Source organism: Marmota marmota, unplaced genomic scaffold (assembly GCF_001458135.2).
Source record: "Marmota marmota marmota unplaced genomic scaffold, marMar, whole genome shotgun sequence".
NCBI lineage: Eukaryota > Metazoa > Chordata > Mammalia > Rodentia > Sciuridae > Marmota > Marmota marmota.
In genome coordinates, this window is record NW_025999869.1 from 6,122,146 (window position 1) to 6,142,413 (window position 20,268).

Consider the following 20,268-nt stretch of genomic DNA (forward strand, 5'->3'; position numbering starts at 1 on the left):
AAGTCCTCCTAGGACCTGACCCTGTGTTTCCCCGGGAGCCACAGCTCTGTGTTTGCTAATTCAGGGGACCTGGTGACTTTGCAGAATGTGACTGCCATTCATAATGGGAATTGGCTCTGACTCCTTATTGTTTTTCTGTTCTCTGCACCCCACCCATCAGCACCCTGTGGACAGGGAGGACAGACCCCTCCTAGGCCCTGGGCAGCATCACATCTCATTGGTGCTGCTCTGGCCCCTCCTCTCCCTGCCCACAGTACCACCCTGGCCACAGCCCCAGGGACTGGTCTGTACCTGTGGGCAATGCAGAGCACTCTGAGCTGTCACTGTGGTCCAGCACTCCACGGACCTCGGGGACCCAGCCAAATAGCACCCATCACCTGCCAGGAGATGTCCTTCCCAGTTCATACCAGGGATGCGTGCTTGTTTTGACCTTGAGGCAGAAGCTTACCCACCTATGGATTTGGTGCTAGGAGAGTCAGGACAGCCCAGGGCCTGGCGAACAGGAGCAGACAGCCTTCACTTTTGCAGAGAAACACACATTCTCCCGGTTCAGGTGTGACTCCCCTTCTTTGTGCCTCCCTGCAGACAGATGCTAGGGACAAAGCATAGAGAGCCGACTTTGGGAGACACTCGCACAAACATATGAGGGACTGCTGACCTCAGCCTCAGCGACCCAGCAGCAAAAGGGAGGAGTGGGGGCTGTGATAAATGTAGGCCCAGCTCTCATCCAAAGGGGCAAGGCTCATCCCCTTATTTGCCACACTGGAATGAAGGTCAGGCCTGCCAAGTGTCCCCACTTCTGAAGAGTGTCTAGATGATGGGGAGAACCTGCAGGCAGACCTATTTTCCCTGTGGCCTCAGCTTGGACCTTCTCCAGCTGTGTGACCAGGGGACTGTCCTTGGCCTTTGTAGGCCTTAGTTTTATTAGCATTTGTATAATAGAAATAAATTCACCTTACTTGCAAGTTATGATGGGGATCAGAAGTGAATACGGGGCTGGGTGTGCGGCTCAGAGAGAGGTGCAGGAGGTGGAGGAGCAGCAGCCTGGCTGATCAGACATTTTAACAGGGAGGAGCTGGGGAGCGAGACTGACCGAGGTCCATCGTCATATTGTTACATGTACCGATATTACAAGTGCGTACAAAAATCCCACTGCTAGGTACAGGTATGATGCACAGATTTAAAAATTAAAATAAAAATAATTAATTTAAAAACTAAAACCAGAACTCAGACACTTTCAGGAGCCTGGAAAGTGGGACACATATGGAGCACGGCTGGACAGAGTCATGATGATAGCAATAATGACAGGTGGCAGTGGCTCTTCTCAGGTGCTTTACTCAGTGCTAGATGCTACTGACATTACCTCCTTTAACTCTCCGGAGAAAAACTTTGATATCACTTCATTTCACAAGTGAAGAAGCTGAAGCAGAGTAGTAAGTAACTTGTCCAAGGTCAAAAGGCGAGTGGCAGAGCCAGGAGCCAGAAGTGGTGACAGAGCAGGTTAGCAGGGAGCCCGTGTCCCATGGAAGGCAGTAGCCGAGTGTGTGTCTTGGTGTGGCACAAAGCCATGTATATACGTGAGGATCAGCCAACCAACCAGTGACCCAAGGGGCAAGGCTGATCCCAAAGGCCACCAGCTCCAGCTGCCACCACAGACGACAACAACAACCAAAGATCCTTGTGTCCCCAGACACATCCCCAGCTGGGCCCCTCCTTGGAGGTGGCGGGTCCCTCCCCATGTCTGCCCAGCCGTGTAGCCAAAGCTAGCCAGGCCTGGGCGTGCCAAGTTTACTCGAGGACTCTGGGGCCAGGGTCCTCCAGTCACCTTTCTTGACTCTGCCTTTTAGGGCACTCAGGCAAGGGATCGTGAGCACGGAGCCAGGTGGTAGGACTCCATGGCTTTCTGAACCTCTGGCCCTACCCGCCAGGTGGGAGAGTGGGGCTGAGCCCTCCTCGTGGGGTCCCCTTGGGCATTGCCTATACTCAGGGACGCAGACGGGAGCACCTCTGACTGGGATATGGCACAGGATCCTCAATGCAGCATTTCAGCAAGACCATGGCTGGGGACGCAGAGCAGTGGTCAAGCGCTCACCCAGCGTGATGAGGCCCGGGGTGTCACCCCCAGCACTGGGAAGGAAGAAGGGAGGGAAGGAGGACGACGTCACATGCAGAGAGCCACTGAGACCTCTCTTAGGTAGACTTCCAGGTCAACTCTAATGCTGAAGGAGAAGCTCAACCAGAGGCTGAAAACCGGTGGTCCTCCAGCCAGAGTCAGGGGCGCACCAGGGGATCAGCCCGTGGTGGAAGAATTTGCTGCTCACTTTTTTCTTTTCCTGGTTTGTGTTATTTTGCATTAGTGCATGAGAGCTATTATTTCTAGAGAAATGCAACATTTCAGAACACCAGAGTGACTGGCACATATTTCAAAGACACACAACTTACAATAACTTCTGGACAAACTATAATATAAAGTTAATAAATGTGATCTTGGTATTTAAAACGTATTAGCATAACATGCTCACCTTTAAAAACCAGGAGTCTTTACAGAAACCAGAAAGTATGGATTTCTGGCACCTTCTGGAACATCCACATCCCCAAGGGGGTCCAGTTGAGTTGAACTGAGAAGCAGCTGCCCCCTTAGCTGGGGCGTGTGCCTCCTGATCCCTTCACCCTTCCTGGCCTGCTCCCAGTCAGCATTAAGTCACTACCTGGACCCTGAGAATACTTGGGCTTGCCATCCTAACTGCAAGAGAATTTCCACCTCAGAGGGAGGGAAGGGGCCCTAGAGGGTGAACAGGACCTCCCCATCCTGACAGCAAGACGGAGCACGTGCTCCATCATGACTCAGCTTTCACCTTTTCCAGAAAGTTCCACTTAACTTTCCCATGGCATTTCTAACTGGGACCAGGCTTTCAACCCGTCCCATAGTCAGAACTAATGGGCTGGCCGCAACCCTAAAGAGACTGAAACCTGGAGCAGCCAGGCCTTGCCTCATTGGGCCCGGGCAAGCAGCCCGACGAATCCACCGGCTCCAAGACCTCTGTGTGACTGGGGGAGACCCCTCTACATCGTCCCTGTCCCCAGGGTGAGTGGACAAGGCTGAGCCCTTGGGTGTAAGTGCCCGTCTTCCTCAGGCAAAGGCCCAAGGCAGCAGTTTTCCTTCATGGGGGCTGCAGAGAGGAGAGGCCGCTGGTGGCCCTGGATTTGCATGGTGGGGTTTCCTGTGGGGGAGCCCCTTGGGGAATGCCTGCTGTGGGAATATCAGAGCTCTACAAACCCCAGAAGCCCTCAGCTGTTCCTGGAGTGTCCACCCAGGCTGTGCTCCCCACCCCGCCTCTCTGCAGCCTGCAGCAGTGAGGAGGGCTTTGATGGATGGAGAGAGCAGCGCTGGCCCTTCAGGAAAATTCCATCCACCCCTCTCTGCCTCCCTTCTGTTTTTCATTCTCCCAGCCCAAGGAAATGCAATTCACAAACCTTACAGTAATGTGATGTTAATTTTGCTCGTTTAAAGAAACAGATGTCAGGAAATGGGAAGCCTCCCACTTCAGAGCTGCCCTAACTCATCTTCATTGCTTGGCCCTTGTACTTTAATCCCCACGCAGCTCGGGGCTCCCTGGAGCCAACCTCTCCTGCAGCCTGTGGTGAGTTATGGCTGCCGGGAGAACCTTCATCTCTCCTCCTACATCCAATTTGGGGGTAATTTGCAGTCTCCCCAACACATTACCTCCATTCCTGGGTCAGCCTGGGGCAGGGTGACCAGGATTGATAAGAAAAGCCACGGAGACCCCAGGGAACAACCCACGCCCACTCCCAGATCTGGGGAAGGGCCTGGGGGTGTGGCCTCCTGTGCTCTGGGCAGGACAGAAAGGGGAGGAGACCAAGGTCAAGACAAGGAGCACATGCTTCCAAAGAAGGACTGTCCCCTCCACTCCAGCCCACAGGCTCCACATCGTGGCTCTCTAGTGGCCCGCTTGGTTCTCAGGGAAAGGGAGGGAGATTTGCAGGGAGCCCTGGAGACCCTGGCTCCACCACGAGCTCCAGGTTCAGTCCCTAAGGGAGGCTCCACCCACTGGGGTTGCTGCTGGTCAGCGCAGAGCTCTGTGAGCTGGAGAGGGAGTTGGGGTGGTCCTGTGGCCCCTTCTGGGGTACCCTCCCTGTAACCTGAAGCAGAGCCCTCCCCTCCAGGCCTCAGTCACAGTCATAACCAGGCCACCTGGCGTGCTCCAGGGACCTCAGCAGCTTGGCAAGCAGGCAGGCTCTCTGCAGCCAAGGAGTCTCCTGCTTGCAGAAGATTTTTCTGTGCAGGGCTCGGCTGTGTTCTGGGAGGCTAGACCCTTCCCTCAGCTGGCTCCTCCATCCACTGGCCAGGGGTGCCTTCAGGGCTGGACATTTGGATGGTCTTTGGAGACCCCTCCTCCCCTGTCAGGTGGAGTCTAGGAGGCCTGTGTCGTGGCCTGCCATTCTACCTCTTCTGTGGCAGGGTGTGGGTGTGAGGGTTGGAGGGAGGGACCTGCCCTCAGAGCTTGGAGCAGAACCATAAGTGACAACACTGAGTGCTCACTTTAAGAAACACACTATCCCCAGTCCTGAATTCTGCAAAGCTGGTGACATCACGGAGTGAGGCCCTGCATCATCAAAGAAATATTCACTTGTGAAGGGGATAGTTCAGTGTAGCGCTTTTTACATGCAAGAAGACCTGGCTTCCAATCCCAGTTTTCTCAGCTGTGTGACTGTGGGCAAGCTACCTAATCTCTCTGAACTTAGGTCTCCTCTTCTGTAAGATGGGAGTGCAGCAGGGTCTGTCTGATTGATGGTGGTGTTCGGGGTATGGTTGTGAAGGCTGGATCTCTCTCCTGGGGGAATATGATAAGTACTCAATGAATACAAACAGAAGTGCCTGCTGATGTTGGGGTTCTGGTGGGATTCCCTATGGGAGGAGATGTATTTTGTTTTCCCCGCCCTCTTCTCTAGAGAACCACTACTTAATGAGAAAATCTGGGGAGGACACAAAAGAAGTTAGAGAATCACTGTTTTAAGTCCGCCAGTCCCCAGGGCATAGGAAAGAGGGTCACTGTGACGACACTTCACTCCCAAGCCGTCTGCTGTGTGGGGCCCTTGCTCCTGCTTCACAGGGTCTAAGGACAAATGTCAGGGGAATCATGACAGCTCCGCACCCTCCAGTCCCCAGGGCCGTGGCTCCCCCGCGTCCTGACCCTGTACCCCCTTGGTCCCCCATCTGCCTCCTCCTCTAGAAACCTGAGCAACAACAAGATCAAGGAGGTGCGAGAGGGGGCCTTCGATGGGGCGGCCGGTGTGCAGGAGCTGATGCTGACCGGGAACCAGCTGGAGGCCGTGCACGGGCGCATGTTCCGGGGCCTCAGCGGCCTCAAGACCCTGTGAGTGGACTGGGAATCTGGAGGGAGGCCGAGGGCAGGGCAGGCAGCAGGGCACCACGCACCATCCTGACCTATGGAGCCAGAGCCCTGGACACCTCCCAGTCTGTGAGGGGAAGAGGTCAGCATGGCACTTGGACACGCCACTTGGAGTCACTCCATGATGCACCCTCCCAAACACATCAGACCAGAAACCCATGGAGGCGGCCACAGCACACTCTTCCCCACAAGCATGCACATGTGCACGTGTTTGTACAAATGGCACAACACTTACACATGCCCCAGGCCCACAAGCACCTGCAGACACACCTGTCCACATGGGCGTGGACACAAGGCAGTGCACAGCAACCCGTGGGTTCTCCCTTCTCCCCGCAGCAGCCACAGGCATGAGCACAGGGGGACATGCACACTCAGCGCTGGCACAGTAAGTGGAGCGCACAAGCAAGATCACACTTGGCCCCAGGGATCCAGGCCTTGCATTTACAGGTCGAACTTGAGCGGCCTGGAGAGCCCAGCTTGGGGGTGGCGGGAGCACCCCACTAGTCACACGCCCGCCGCTATGTGCCGTGTGCAGGAGGAAGGCTTGACACCTGTGCTCCTCTTCCCACAACCTGCAGGATGCTGAGGAGCAACATGATCAGCTGCGTGGGCAACGACACCTTCGCAGGCCTGAGTTCTGTGAGGCTGCTGTCCCTCTACGACAACCGGATCACCACCATCACCCCTGGGGCCTTCACCACGCTCGTCTCCCTGTCCACCATGTGAGTCTCCCTGGTCCCCCTGTGCAGACCTCACCGTCCCCCAGCTCCTTGCTGTCTGAGGCCATGGTCACATATCCCTCTGTCTACTTAAAGAACTTTGCAGGCTCCCTGTACTCTGGGCTTCACGTAGGTACTGAGGATACGGACCCAGCACTCCCTACTGGAGCTCACAGCAGAGTGAATTGCTGTAGGGAGGTCCACAGTGGTGTGAAAACCCAACACAGGCTTTGTTGAGAAATACTGGTGCTGTATTCTGGAATGTTAGCTTGTGGAAGAGAGTGGGAAATACATATCCTTCAGGAAGACATGCACAAAGGCCCTGTGGTCAGTTGGAGCATAGACAATACATGGAGCTGAGCAAGCCCAGCATGGCCGTAGCACTGAGTGTGAGAGGCTTGGTACGAGGCAAGACTGGAGAGGAGGCCAGGGCTGGGCTGCAAGGTGGCTGTTGGCTGGTTTAGTCTTCATCCAATGTGAGTCAGCAACAATGGGTCTTTGAAGTAGATCAGTGATGTGACCAGCAGGGACTGAATCCAGCTTTCTGGACACCTCAGTGAGTGCTCCTACCCTGAGGGTTCACCCTGTCAGTAAGGAGGCTGTGACTCTAGAGCCAAATTTCCTGCATCCAAACCCTGGCTCTGCCTCTCATTTGCTGTGTGGCCTTGGAAAGGGACTTCATCCCTAGGCTGCTACTTCCCCTGATCCACCTCCTGGGATTGTTAGGAGGCTGGGTCGCTGCAGTTTCTGAGGCGCAGAGCCAGGGCCTGCCGTATAGAAAGGACCCAACACCACATGGCTCTGCTGTCCTTTGTTGATAGTTAATTTTTCCATCTCTTCCCTTCTCCAAACACCCTTTAGAAGATAAAAGAAAAAAAGGCAGTTTCTGCAGTTCCTATTGCCACCCGTTGTCCCATCCACATGCCCATGTCACTTGGAAGTTGTGAGTTGAGAGTTGTAGCCATTCCCTCATGACCTGCCTGGCCTCCCTGCCTCCCGTACAGCTCCACTGACCCCCTCCAACCTCTCCCACCCAGCCCACTCCCTCCTGGAACTCTGCTGGCCCTTCATACTGCCTGGCACCCTCCTCCCAGCCTCTGACCCCTCTGTTCTTTGCTCAAGTGCCACCTGCCGCACCCCATGCCCCTCTGCATCCTCCTGTCCCCTGAGCCCTGCTCTCCTAACACTGACTACCTCCTCAGATCTGCCACACGTTGCTCATCCACGACCAGTCGCATGTCGCTTGCCTCCTGTCATCTAAGTTCTGGAAGGACAGGGATACACAGCTGTATATCCTTCCCTGCTGTGTCCTGGAGGCTTGCACCTGTGAGGAGCTTAAGCAGATGCCAGCCTATGAGTGTACAGAGGCCCAGGCCACCGTGGCCAAATGCACGAATGAATGGGATGAGAGTGTGTCCTCAGCAGGGGGTCTATCAGCTGGGAACAACACCGTGAGCTGGCTCACTGTGGCCCATCTTCAGCCGTTCCCAGGGACCTCCCTAACAAAAGGCAAGTTAGATGCTCAGAGGGGCAGGTCACGGAGCACGAGGGCACCGCTCCCTCGTGGAGGAACGGGCTCAACTTCCGCAGCTACCGAGGCTCAGGGGAAAGGTGCTGCTGGGACAGCTGACGCCTGGGCTCTGGGTGACCGTGACACTGCAGCCACTCGAGGGCTCTCTGGCCCTCTTAGGTGACCTCCCTGGGCCATCCTTTCCTCATTTATGAAATGAGAATAATGTCCCCTTCTTCCCAGGGCGACTGTGACAGTGTGAGTGAGGTCACAGACATGTGAGGTGTGTGGAGCTGCCCCGTCCTGGAGCAGACTTGGTGGCAGAAGCTGCTGCCCCTCTCCCTGCTCCAGTCAGCCTTGTCACCCACCAGGGGACGAGTGCCTGTAGGAAATGTGCTAGTTTCCAGACACAGAGGCCAAGAGCCATGGCCCCACCCCATGAACCTGGGCTCCGAATGCCAGGCAGGTAGTAAACAAGGGCAGAAGCCATCAGGAGCGCTGACAGCCGCCCGGGAGGGGAAGGGAGAGGCCGGGAGGCTGCTGCCTCCCACTTGAGCTCAGAGAAGTCCCCTCAACCTGCTGGTGCTGGTGAAACTGAGAACCGCAGGTGACAGGGGCCAGGCAGGCTGGAGCGAGCGTCCTGGGCAGGGACGAGGGCGGGGGCCAGGCCCCAGGTGGAGGAAGGTCTCCATGGAAGAGTGGGAGACAGGGCGGCTGGAGCCCCAGCAGTAGCAGAGGCCCTGGCAGGAGGCCACAGTCCTGCTCCTCAGCAGGACCACAGCAGGGCTGCGTGCGGGGAGCCATCTGTGTGTCAGGGCAGGGCTGCAGCAGGCCCTGGGCCTGGCCTCTCCTGCCACCTGCAGTGGGGTCCCAGGGCTGCGCAGGGCAGCAGGGCAAGGCTGGCCCTGAGAGCCCTTCTCACCCTCAGAAACCTCCTGTCCAACCCCTTCAACTGCAACTGCCACCTGGCCTGGCTCGGCAGGTGGCTGAGGAAGAGGCGGGTTGTCAGCGGGAACCCCAGGTGCCAGAAGCCCTTCTTCCTCAAGGAGATCCCCATCCAGGACGTGGCCCTCCAGGACTTCACCTGTGACGGTGAGAGCCTGGGCAGCAGGGAGGGGGCGGGGCGCAGGTGCAGCTGACTGCATCCCCGGGGACCTGATCCACTCCACCCTGGGGCACACGCTGGAGCTCCGGGGGCTCTGCAGCCAGCCTGAGGGGCTCGCCTTGCAAATGATGAGATGCCCCTTTCTGAAGCCATTTTCTTCCATCTTCAAAAATCCATCCCGATTTACTAAAGCATGAGCTGGTTCATGCCGCCCTGGGCTTCCAAGCTGACTAATCTGCCATGTCCACAGTGAGGTCAGTGCCCTTGGGTGGTGTGGCCCCCTTGCACTGTACAGAACCTACACAACTATACGTGGGAGCCCTCGGCCTTGCTTTTCCTGTCTATGTCATGGTGAGGTCCAAGGTTTGTGCCCATGAGAAACAGATTTCAAGAAAAGTCCTGTCACTGGCAAGGAGCACAGAAAATTCAGGTTCTGGGTCTCAGGATCCCAGAGGGCATATTTGTTTGTATAAATTCAAGCGAGCACTGTCCTTTGCCTGATCCATTATCTAAGGACAGATTAACTGGTTTGCAGATCAACTGAGGTTAAAGAATAAAAGGGCCTAGGGACACACTTGCCACCCCAAAGGGCTTGTTTAGTGGGGAGGGGAGAAAGAGAGCAGGAAGAAGGAGGAGGCCAGGGCTCTGCCCCCACCTGCCCGCTCTCTTGGCCCTGATCTGGTTTGCAGGGATCTCTTTTTGTTCCTCTGTGCGGAAGCCTCACCGAACCTCCTTAATAGGCTTTAAGTCAAATTCAGTGAAGGGCAGGAACCCTCCATGCCCCCAGGTGTGTGTCCTTCCCCCTCCAACCAGGGTGAGGCCAGCAGCTGCTTCCAGCCTGGCTCTAGCCCAGAGTTGGAGCAGGCTCTCCCTGGCCTTTGCTAACAGCTGGGTGGCAACTGGCCCTGGCCTTGCTCGCCTGCGCCCCCTAGTGGACGCCGCGTCCTGCCACGCTCACCTCTGGGGCTCTCCACAGGTAACGACGAGAGCAGCTGCCCGCTGAGCCCGCGCTGCCCAGAGCAGTGCACCTGCCTGGAGACGGTGGTGCGCTGCAGCAACAAGGGGCTCCGTGTCCTCCCCAAAGGCATGCCCAAGGACGTGACCGAGCTGTAAGTAGCCCCATGCCAGCATCCTGCACACTGCGCCCAGCCTCTCAAGCCAGACACCGGCCGGATGCCCTTGAATGCATTCCAGCAAGATGGCAGGGAAGCCTCGCCAAAGTGACCGACAGGGAACAGGAAGCCCAGTTCCCCAGGGCCTCTGTCTGGCAAGGGAGGAGCATCTGACTCCACTCTTCCTGAAGATGCTCCAGAACACAAGACGGAGGGTCGTCAAGGGCCTGTGCTGGGAGCCCTGCAAACTGGGCAGGGACTGATGGCCTGCCGGGAGTGCCCACGTGCTACGCAGTCTGGCACTTGATGCTCTTCCCCAACACGGGCCTGCTCCCTCCCCAGGCCAGCTTAGCCTCTATCCCCAGACTCAGCAACATGGCCACTCCTCCAGGGAGAGTCTCCCTCCTGCCCCACCCAGGGCCTGCCTTGGGACCTGAGTGTCCCGGGTTTCTGGAGGACGGGCAGATCCCTGCGGGCAGGTTGTGGCTCCTGGCACTCCCTGGTGTTGGGGGAGGCTGGAACCAGGCTGCCAGCTCAAGGGGAGCAAGGGGGTGTGACAGCAGCACTGTGGAGTCCAGGGCAGTCCTGCCTTTGAGAGGGGCCGTGCCCGGGAGGGACCACTTCAAGAGACGTATGCAGTATTTGTCTTCTGCTCTGGTTGAATCCTTTCTTACGATCATATCACCACTGAGCAGCAGAGTACAGACTTTCAACCCAGGTCTGTCTGACCCGACATCCAGTCACTAACCCCCTATCTCAGTGGCAGAGGCCCAGGTATCTTTGAGTGCTACCTGCAGCCCTGGCTTGTTGGAGATTGGCAGGCGACACCATGAGTCCTCTCAGAACTGCTGCCTGCCGCCAAGCAGAGAGAGCCCAGCTCAGGATGGGTCAAGGTGCCATTGGATCCTGGCTGGGCCCACCCCAACAGCTGGGCCTTCTCCAGCCATGGCAGCTGCTGCCCAAAAAGGGCACCTGCTCTGCCCAGGTGCTAAGCAGCTCCCCAGAGCACTGAAGAGAGTCACCACCCAGCACTGATGGCGTCCTTGTCTTTCTCTGGCCCAGGGAGAGAGAAATGTGTCTCCAGCCAGCTGGATGGGTTGATCCCATCTTTGGCATAAGCCCTGCTCCAGAGGAGACCTCAGCAGATGGCATCAGTAGAGGACTCTCCTTGGTGCCACTGGGCCATGGGAGGGGTTCTGGGAGGCTGAGCACAGGCTGAAAGCTAAGAAGGTACCCCCCACTGCCCATTCAAGTGTTTACTGGGCTTATCACACCTGGGAGCTGAAGCTCAGCATGGAGTGACAGCGAGTCCCTGTCTCCGAAACCAAGTGGGGGAGAAATAAGAAGACTAGTAACCAGGGAAGGAAGGAGGAAGGAAGGGAGGAAGGGAGGGAGGGAGAGAGGGGGCATTTCATTAAAATAGAGGAAAGATCAGTAGAGAAGGGGATTGAGGGGGAAGAAGAAGGGACAGGGAAAGGGAGGAACTGTGCAAAGATTCTGGCCACACTTTCCTAAGTGTGTGGGGGTGTGGCGTGGTGGGTCATGGCATTGGGTGTGTCCATAGGACAGTAATTTGAAAAAAAAAAAAAAAAAAGATGAGTGGATTCAGGGAGGGGAGCAGGAGTGCTCAGGGAGTGCTGGGGACTGAATTGGAGCTTCCTGGTTACATCAGGGTGTCCTGGTGTCCTATATCATTAAAAAGAATTGTTTTAAAAAGGCAGCGGCAGCGAACCAGCAGAGCAGACATCTCAGATAGGAAGAGGACTAGCGCTCCCAGGAAAATACCAGGGAGCAAGGAGGAGCAAGGACTGGGAGGACCCTCAGAGTGGAAAGATCTTGTACTCCAGAAACCCAGGGCCTGGGCTGTGGCTCAGCAGTAGAGCACTCGCCTACCATGTGTGAGGCCCTGGGTTCAATCCTCAGCACCACGTAAAATGAGTAAATAAGATAAAGTATTGTGTCCACCTGCAACTAAAAAAAGAAAAGAAAAAAAGATAGAACCCAGAAGGCCACCAGCTGTGACCACTGCAGGAGGAAAGGGGACAGGTGTGCGGAGCAGTTGAAGCAAGTTCTGTGGCCACAGCAAAGGCTGAGTCTGCAGCCCCAGGGAAAAGCAGAGCCAGGGAAGAATGCTAAGCAGGACAGTGGAAAGAACAGTTCTCCTTTAGAAACATCATTCTGGAAGAATGGAGAATGCACAACCAGTGGTCAGAATCCTCCTTTGATCTTTGTATGTATTGTTGGATGGCGATGCGGGTGTGTAAATGTGTGTGTGTATGTGTATGTGTATATATTCAAAGTTTCTCTCAGGCCCTGCTCTAAGGTCTATCCATTTAATCTTTATAATCACATCAAGTTAGTGATGATTATAAGCCCCATTTTACATCTGGGAAGTGCCAGGTTAAGTACCTTTGTCAAGGTTACATAGCGGTTAGATAACCAGGTTGTGAGCCTAGGAAGCCTGACTACTGAGCTGCTCTGCGTGGCTCAGAGCCTGGAATAGGGTCTCCTGGAGGTGGCTTCCCTCCTCTGTCACACCCAGCTGGTCCCAGAGTTCTTTGTGCATGTCTGTTGGTTGTGCGAGGCTCGGACGGCCATGGCAGCGTTCATTCCAGGATCTGTGTGAACTTCCATGTGAGGCCAATGTCCCCTCCCGTGCTTGCTCTGGGCTGATACCAAGCATTTAAATGCAGGTCAGTGCAAAGGTTGACCCACTCGAAACGCTCGGCAGCTCTGAGGCTGGCGGGGCAGGAGGGCATTCTTCTGAAATGGGCCCTCCGGGGACCCAGGATGGAGCCACAGGCAACACTGGAGTTCAGAGTCACCATCAAGGGCTTCCTTCAAAGAGAGCTTCCCACACACCGCAGCTGTGTTTCTGAAGGGAGGCCTTCTGATTCCGTATCTTCTGAGCCCGATGCCAGGTCCACTGGGGACGTTCTGTGCTGAAGCAGCCCCTGCTCGGCTCAGCAGTGCCAAGGGCAGCTCCACCTGGGGAGCCCGGGGCCGCCACTGTCCCCAGCGCCTCGCATTGCCAGGCAGCGGTGGGACGCGGTGGGGGCGACACCGACATGTTCTGCCAACGCTCATCACAGAATCACACTGGAGACGGCACCGTGGGGTGAAATGCTGTGAAGAAAACACACCCAGAGCTCTGGGGCCCTGCGATGCCACCCGTGCATGGGGAGCTGAGATCCGAGCATCGTAGGAGGTGGGGCGAGGAGAGAGAGGAGGGACTCGGCAGGCCAAGACATGACCCCACCAAAGGGCTGGGGTGCTCCAGGAAACGCAAGACCAGAAGTCAAGGGGGAGCCTGGCGGGAGATGAACCTGAGATGATCTGGCCCCGATGGTCAGTTTCCTGTGTGGACTTGGCAAGGCAGTAGTCAAGCACCCAGTCTAGATGTTGTGAATGTATTTTGCGGATGCAGTTAACACCCACAATCAGTAGAATTCTTGGGTAATGGGGATCACAGTCCCAAACATTAAGGAGGGTCTCCCCTAATCAGTTGAGGGTGCTAACAACAGAAACCCTGAGGTTTCCCAGAGAAAAGGAATTTTTTTTCTCAGAATTTCTGAAAGCTATAGAAATCCTGTTTGGGTTTCCAGTCTACCCCCAGGCTGCAGTGTAGATTCCAAACCTGGCAGTCCCACCATTATCATGAGCCAGTTCCTTCAAATACACCCACATTCTCCCCACCCTTCATCGATTGGTAATAGTCAAAGGACAAAGTCACAACAAATTTAGTTTAAAGATCTTAATTGGCTTATTTTGGGGTCCAATGAGCTGAGTGGATGGGTTACTTTTATAGACGGAGAAGGGCTGAAAAATGCAGAAACTAAGACCAAACAGAGGGCTGGTCCCAAGGGCCCGGGGCATCTGCCAAACCCCAGCCCTTGCAGGCGGGGGAGGGGGATCACTGGAGCCTGAGAATTCAAGACCACATGGGTAACTTCAGGGAGACCCCCACCCATCACAAAAAAAAAAATTCAAAAAAAGGCTTGGTCACCCCCAAGTTACTCTCCTTATAAGGCAGAGACAGGGAGACAGAGCGATAGAAAAGTCACTGATGGGTTAACATCATGTCACTTGTTTTGCACGAGTATTAGAGCAGAGGGGACTTCGGGGTTGTGCCTGTTGACAACTGGCCTGTTTGGGAAGTTCGGCCATTAGTCTCATCTTGTCTCGTTTGTACTGGTTTCTTGCAAGGGCAGATAAACAGCTGGTGTTGGTTTGGTGATGGTGCCCTTTAGCATGGGTGATTCCGTCTGGGTTTTTACTTATCGGAGCCTCTTGCCAAAGTACAGTCCTAAGCCGTGAGCTCCTGTACTTTTTATTTAAACATAGATCTCCTTTTGGTTCCATTTCTCTGGAGAACCCTAATACTGGAGAGACCACAACGGCCTTGTCAGATGTGGGCAGGAGTGGGCTGGCCCTTCTCTAACACACAGCGGGAGCCTCCAAGGGCTCCAGGCAGGGAAGAGGCTACGTTGACACAGCACCAGAGAGACCCCCACGGCTCCAGAAGCAGCTCTGTCTCGTTGCCGGCCTCCAGGGTCCTGAACCTCCCCGTTCCCTGAAAGATGATGTTGGCATCCCAGAATCCCATGGTCCCTTGCACTTTCATTCGGCTCTTCAGAAAATGCAAGCATTTGCAGAGCATGGCTGTCCTGCATGTGTGTCGGGGCCAAGCACCGGGCTTCCCTTCAGACCACCATGTGTTGTGTTTTTAATCCAGGGTCCAATGAACAGCCCTTCTACGCATGCGTGCATTCAACAAGTGGGTGAGCCTATACTGTGCACTGGAGGATACAGCAAGAAACCAAACTGGCCCTCTCCCTGCCCTTGTGGAGGACATGCTCCACCACTCAGAGCGTGCCTTCCAGCAGGGCTGAGACAGAACGTAGCACAGGCGTCATCCCCCATAGCCAGCCCGCAGAACGAAATTGCAAAACCGCTAGGTTGGCCTACCAGACCTGCTCTGATCTTGTGGGTGGATTTCCCTCCACGCAAAGCTCTCCCAGGGTCCCCTCTCCCAATTGTCAACCCCCAGTCACTGACGTTCATCTGCCCAGCACCCGTCCCAAGCTCCAGCAGGGGAAAGCCATGCTCTATGTTGTGCGAGCTCAGTGCTTCTCAAAATTAACACTGTTGTCAGTCACCTGGGATCTTGCTGGGAAAGCAGATTCTGATCCAGCAGGTCTGGGGTTAAGTTTGAAAAAGCCTCATTTCTAACAAGCTCCTTGGCAGTGAATGAGCTAGTCCATGCCCCTTATGAGGGTGGGAGTAACCTCAGTGGGTAGCATTGCCTTTGTAATTCAGGACCACATAACTGCAAAGAGACCTCCCTCTTTCTCTTAAGCCTCACTCAAGCCCCCAGAGGTTGCTTGTCCTGATGGAGCAAGTCAGTGCAGGGCTCCAGAGTCCAGGTGGAGTGGAGTGCAGCCTTTGCATCTGTTGGGTGCATCCTCCTCCTGCAGCCCTGTCCCCTCCTGCCATGTAGTCTGCCTACTGGGAACCATACCACAGTGTTCCAGGTAATAGGGATATGCCCCCTGTCTCCTCAGTTTTCAAATACTCAACATCAAATTAGAATTTTTGAGACAAATTGTGGCTCGGTTCTCCCACCACACTCCAGAAGCCAGAACAGAACTGTGGTAAGAGGATAGTCAAGAGAGAGGCGGGTTCAAGCCTACCTCAACTGCTTGCTTGCTGTGTGACCTTGAACGTCTCTGAACTTCTTCCTCAACTGTGAACTCCTGCCATGCAGGATACTTCGAGGGCTGAGCATCCAATGGGAGGTTTATTTATTAAACAAATGTTTATTGAATACCCATCATGTATCCATTGTGTAAAGAACCTTGGGGATTCAATGGTGGGCGATTTGGGCCAGGGCCTGTCTTCATGAAACTTACCAACTCAGTGGAGGAAGACATCGTTGACTGAGTAATCACACAAATAAGCATTAAGTGACAAGTGTGGTGTTTGCTTTGGAGGCGATGGGAGGAAGCAGAGAGAAGGGACTCAGCACAGCCTCTCTGAGAGCGTGGCCACCGTGCACTGTCCCTTCCCAGGTGTTGTCACTCTGTTCCTCTCTTTCAGGTACCTGGAAGGAAACCACTTAACAGCTGTGCCCAGAGAGCTGTCCGCCCTCCGACACCTGACGCTTATGTAAGGAGCTGCCTCAGGGGGACTCATGTTTCCAGGGGTAGCTCGGGAGCTGGCTGGAGGGTGGGGAGGGCGGGCAGGTTGACGCAGCATCGCCAGCCTTCCTCCCTGGAGGAGGAGCAGCCTGATCCCCCAAGACCGAACAGGGGGTACTGAAGAAACACAGGGCCTGGCTTCACGGGCCGTCTCAGCCACCCTCCTGCTTGGCTTGGGAAAGTGACAAGGCCGAGTAGAATTCCTGGGCCTCAGTCTCCAGCCTCTCTCCCAGGTGGAGCTGCGCTGAGGTTTGCCCAGAGCTTGAACTGGCATCTCCCCTTCCTCTTCCTTTAGTTCCCCAGGAGGTGCCCTCAGCCTGGGAGCCATCAGGGGCCCTGCTGGTTCCAAGTCTTCCAGTGGCAGGATCCACGCCTTGCCCAGTGGGGCCAGATGGGCTCAGAGTAATCCTGTGGGCAAGTGTAATTGAGGGGTTCCAGAGCCACTCAGGAGAGCTGGGCAGCAGTGCAGGGGGACAATCAGGGTTCTTCCAGAAAGAAAACACCAACCCTGGGAAAGAGAGGCCACTGTCATCAGCCTGGATTCCTGGATCCCCCTCACAGCAGCATCTAGACGAGGCGCTCTCAGCCTGGGGACTCTAGATGCAGGAGGCCAGGTCATTCACTGCTGTGGGCAGCTGCCGTGGATGTTGTGGGGGTGTCACAGCCCCCTCCCCTCCTGCCTTTTTTCCTCTGGCCTCTCCTAGGTGCCAGTAACATTTCCCCAGTGGTGTTAACCAAAATTGTCTGCAAACACTGCCACATATCACGGGGAGAGCAAAAGGGTCCCCAGCTGAGAACCACTGTTCAATAGCAATGGTTGTGAACTTGAGGTTGGAGGGACCCCCTGAGTAGTAGTAGTTGTCATTGTTGTTTAGTACCGATGCTCAGGCCCACCCTGGAGCACTTAATCATCATATCTGCACAGGAATCCCCGGCATCGGAGGATCTAAAAGCCCTACAGATCATCTAATGAGCAGCTCATGTGGCTACTGCTCTGGGTGTTTATCCCCCAGGAGAAGCTGGAGGTTGTAGTTGGCAGAGAAGGAAACTAGCATGACTCCATTTCTCCTAAGAGAGAAGCTGGTACCATGGAGTGAATGAATGCTAGGAGGGAGGGAGGGTGAAGACGCTGTGGAAACAAGGGGATGAATCAAGGAAAAACTGTTCTAGACAAGAAGAGACTGTTACCACATGTGTTAGGTTTTGTTGGTAGAATGAAACAGATGGGTAGACTTGAAATTGAATGACTGACTAGCGGAAGGAAGGAAGGAAGGAAGGAAGGAAGGAAGGAAGGAAGGAAGGAAGGAATGGAGGGAGGGAGGGAAGAACAACAGCTGCTTGAATATAAATGAACACTTGTGAGATGAATGACTGGGATGGGGGTGAGTCGGTAGGTGGACATAAGGACTGAGGAGAGGGCGAGTGGATAAACAGGAGAGTGGGCAGGTGGGTAGAGGGTGAGTGAAGGAATGGAGGATGGATGGATGGATGGATGAGAGTGTGGGTAGGTGGTGAGTGGATGGATGGATGGGTGGATGGAGTGAATGGTAGGTGAATGAGTGGGTGGGTAGGTGTATGGACAGATGAATGGGGAAGTGGGTAGTTGAGCAGGTAGGTGGATAAATAAGTGGGTAGATGATAGGCCGGTGAGTGAGCTGGTGGGTGCGTGGTTAGGTAGATGGGCGGATGGACGGATGGTTGAAATGCATCCATGGGGATGGCATCCATCAGAAGCAACCAACAGTAAACATGACCCTCTGTTTGACTTTTCCTAGTGACCTGAGTAACAACAGCATCGGCATGCTGACCAATTACACCTTCAGTAACATGTCTCACCTCTCTACTCTGTGAGTACAGTCTCCTCCTAACTAGCTCAGGGGTCTTGCAGTAGTGGGCATCTCTCCCCTCTTTCCCCTGGGTCCCAGGTTCTCTGCTCTTTCCATCCTCAGGGCTGAGGCAGTCCCTGCAAAGGGTAGACCTTAGTCAATGACAGGAAAATAATGTAGGTTGGAACTTTCTGTCTGGGCAGACAGAGGCGCCGGAGCCTGGTGACTCCGAGGATGGCTCCAGTAGAATGTCTTCTCTGATGGGGGAATTTCCTGTCCCAGGGGAAGACAGTGCCGGTGGAGGGCTGAGGATAAACTGGTTGGGGAGCCCCAGGCTGCTCTGGAGCCCGTAAGGAGCCCGGAACGCTGAAGCCAGGGCTCTCCCTGGGGCGGCCAAGGGGCTTCCCTACTCTTTACCGCTGGGATGCTTTTGTCAATGTATTCAAACTGGGATATTGAAGAAACAGTTCGCTTTGACTGTGCACCGCGTCAACAGTCCCCAGCAGATAGCAGAGAGTAGACCAGCCAACAGCTTCTATCTCCCTTCCCCCAGGATCCTGAGCTACAACCGGCTGAGGTGCATCCCCGTCCACGCCTTCAATGGGCTGAGGTCTCTCCGCGTGCTGTGAGTGCGGGCCAGTGAGGGCTTTTAGGGTGGGCACTGTGGGAAGCACGCCACACTCCCTGCCCCAGGCTCCCTGCTGCACGGCCACACCCCCACCCAGGACCGGTATTGGCTTAATGGGATAGAAAAAGTGAGAGTCACCCATTCCTGGGGTCCAAGCCCACTGGCATGTGTGGACCTTGAGCAAATCACCTGACCTCTTCGAGTCTCACTTATTTGTGTGTAGAACGGGATCAATGGCACTTCGTTGCAGAAACTATAATGTGCGGTTGAACTCTGCCCTGGAGCACTGAGCACTGTAGGGAACTTGAGCCCCACTGTAATGACCAGCCTGTCCACAAGTGTTCCTCTGCCTCCAGAACCATCACCCTCTGAAGGGGAACAAAATTCACACACCAGAGATCACAAGATGGGAGGTGGGGGCCCTGCTTCCATTCAGACAGCTGGCTCTTGGGGTATCTTGCTTCAAAAAACAAAGTTTGGAAAAATTACCAACTTTTCAATATAAGATTTCTCACACAAACTCTAACTTCCACTTTCTCTTGGAAAATTGAGACTCCTGGTCACACCAGGGCCCTGCCTCTGCATTCTACACTTTGGGCAACATTGGGCAGTCTGCAGCCAACACACCTGCCCCACACCTTCCATCCACCTGGCCCTAGAGGGGGAATGGGAGCCCATCTGAAGCAGACGAGCTCCGCACAAAGGCTGGATGGCCATGGAGCTGCCCCCTGCTTCCCAGGCTCGGCTGTCCAGCCCTTGCTGTGTTTTCTCATCCATAAAATCAGACGATTGTGGGAACTGCCACACAGGTCTTTGGAGGACTTAATGAGATACCGTACGCAGCACTTAGTATAGCCCCAGCCTCTGTAAACACTTGATAAATATTCATTTGTTATTACTGTTCTCTGAGAGCTAGAGGAGGAGGGCTGCCCCCTATGCTACCCCAGCCCCATAGGCCCCCTGTCACCTGGTTTGTGCATATTTCCGTCCTGCACTTTTTTGAAAGGCAGATGCTACAAATTGATCTATTGAATGTCACCCTTGAATGATGTCCTCATGAGCTGCCACAGTGCCGAGCTTGAGAGGATGGTGCCCATATCGTAGATGGGGAAACTGAGGCCCCATCAGGAAAGCCTCTGGCCAAAGCCCAGCACTTATGCATTTGTGCGTTCAGCCTCCTCCCTGGGAACCCCAAGGCTCTGCACAGGGCCCATGAACAGCACCCAACTAGCTGCCCTTTCCAGCGGCTCAGGCTGATGTGATTTATTGAGGCCCACAAAACACCCGTGTCAGCGACAACTCCCTCCACATGTCATCTGCACTGTTATTAAAAATCAATTCTCTGGGGGCAAAGAAGTGCCTGCTCTGACGGTGAGCGATCTGTTATTGTCACTTATTTATCATCTACCTGCCCTGGGGAGCTGGGGAATGGAAACATCAGCAGGGCCTTTTCCCTCTCCCCCGCTGGACACGGCCAGATGCGGGTGTGTCTCCCTGGCCAGGACAGAAGCTCCACCTTCCACCTCCCGCTGACCCCTGTGATCCCAGGCCACTATCTGCCATTGCAGTCCAACAGTTCTGTGCTTGGCTTTGCTTCCATGGGGTGGGACCTGCCCATTTTAAAGGGAGCCATGGACACATGTTCGTAATTAGAGTGGTTCTGGTTGGGACAACCCAGGGTAAGAGAGAGGAGACAGCATTTGTGTGTCCATCTGTCTGTCGGGGGGGGGGGGCAG

General features: G+C 55.0%; 1 protein-coding gene across 1 annotated transcript in view; it reads left to right on the top strand.

Moving 5' to 3' along the window:
* Positions 1 to 20,268, top strand: part of Slit3 (slit guidance ligand 3) — a 563,280-nt gene that overhangs the window by 492,596 nt on the left and 50,416 nt on the right. The window contains exons 18-24 of the mRNA XM_048814838.1: positions 5,253 to 5,396; positions 6,011 to 6,154; positions 8,590 to 8,753; positions 9,743 to 9,875; positions 15,978 to 16,046; positions 17,854 to 17,925; positions 18,458 to 18,529. Of these exons, the coding sequence (XP_048670795.1) occupies positions 5,253 to 5,396; positions 6,011 to 6,154; positions 8,590 to 8,753; positions 9,743 to 9,875; positions 15,978 to 16,046; positions 17,854 to 17,925; positions 18,458 to 18,529 (798 nt within the window). The remainder of the gene's footprint in view (positions 1 to 5,252; positions 5,397 to 6,010; positions 6,155 to 8,589; positions 8,754 to 9,742; positions 9,876 to 15,977; positions 16,047 to 17,853; positions 17,926 to 18,457; positions 18,530 to 20,268) is intronic.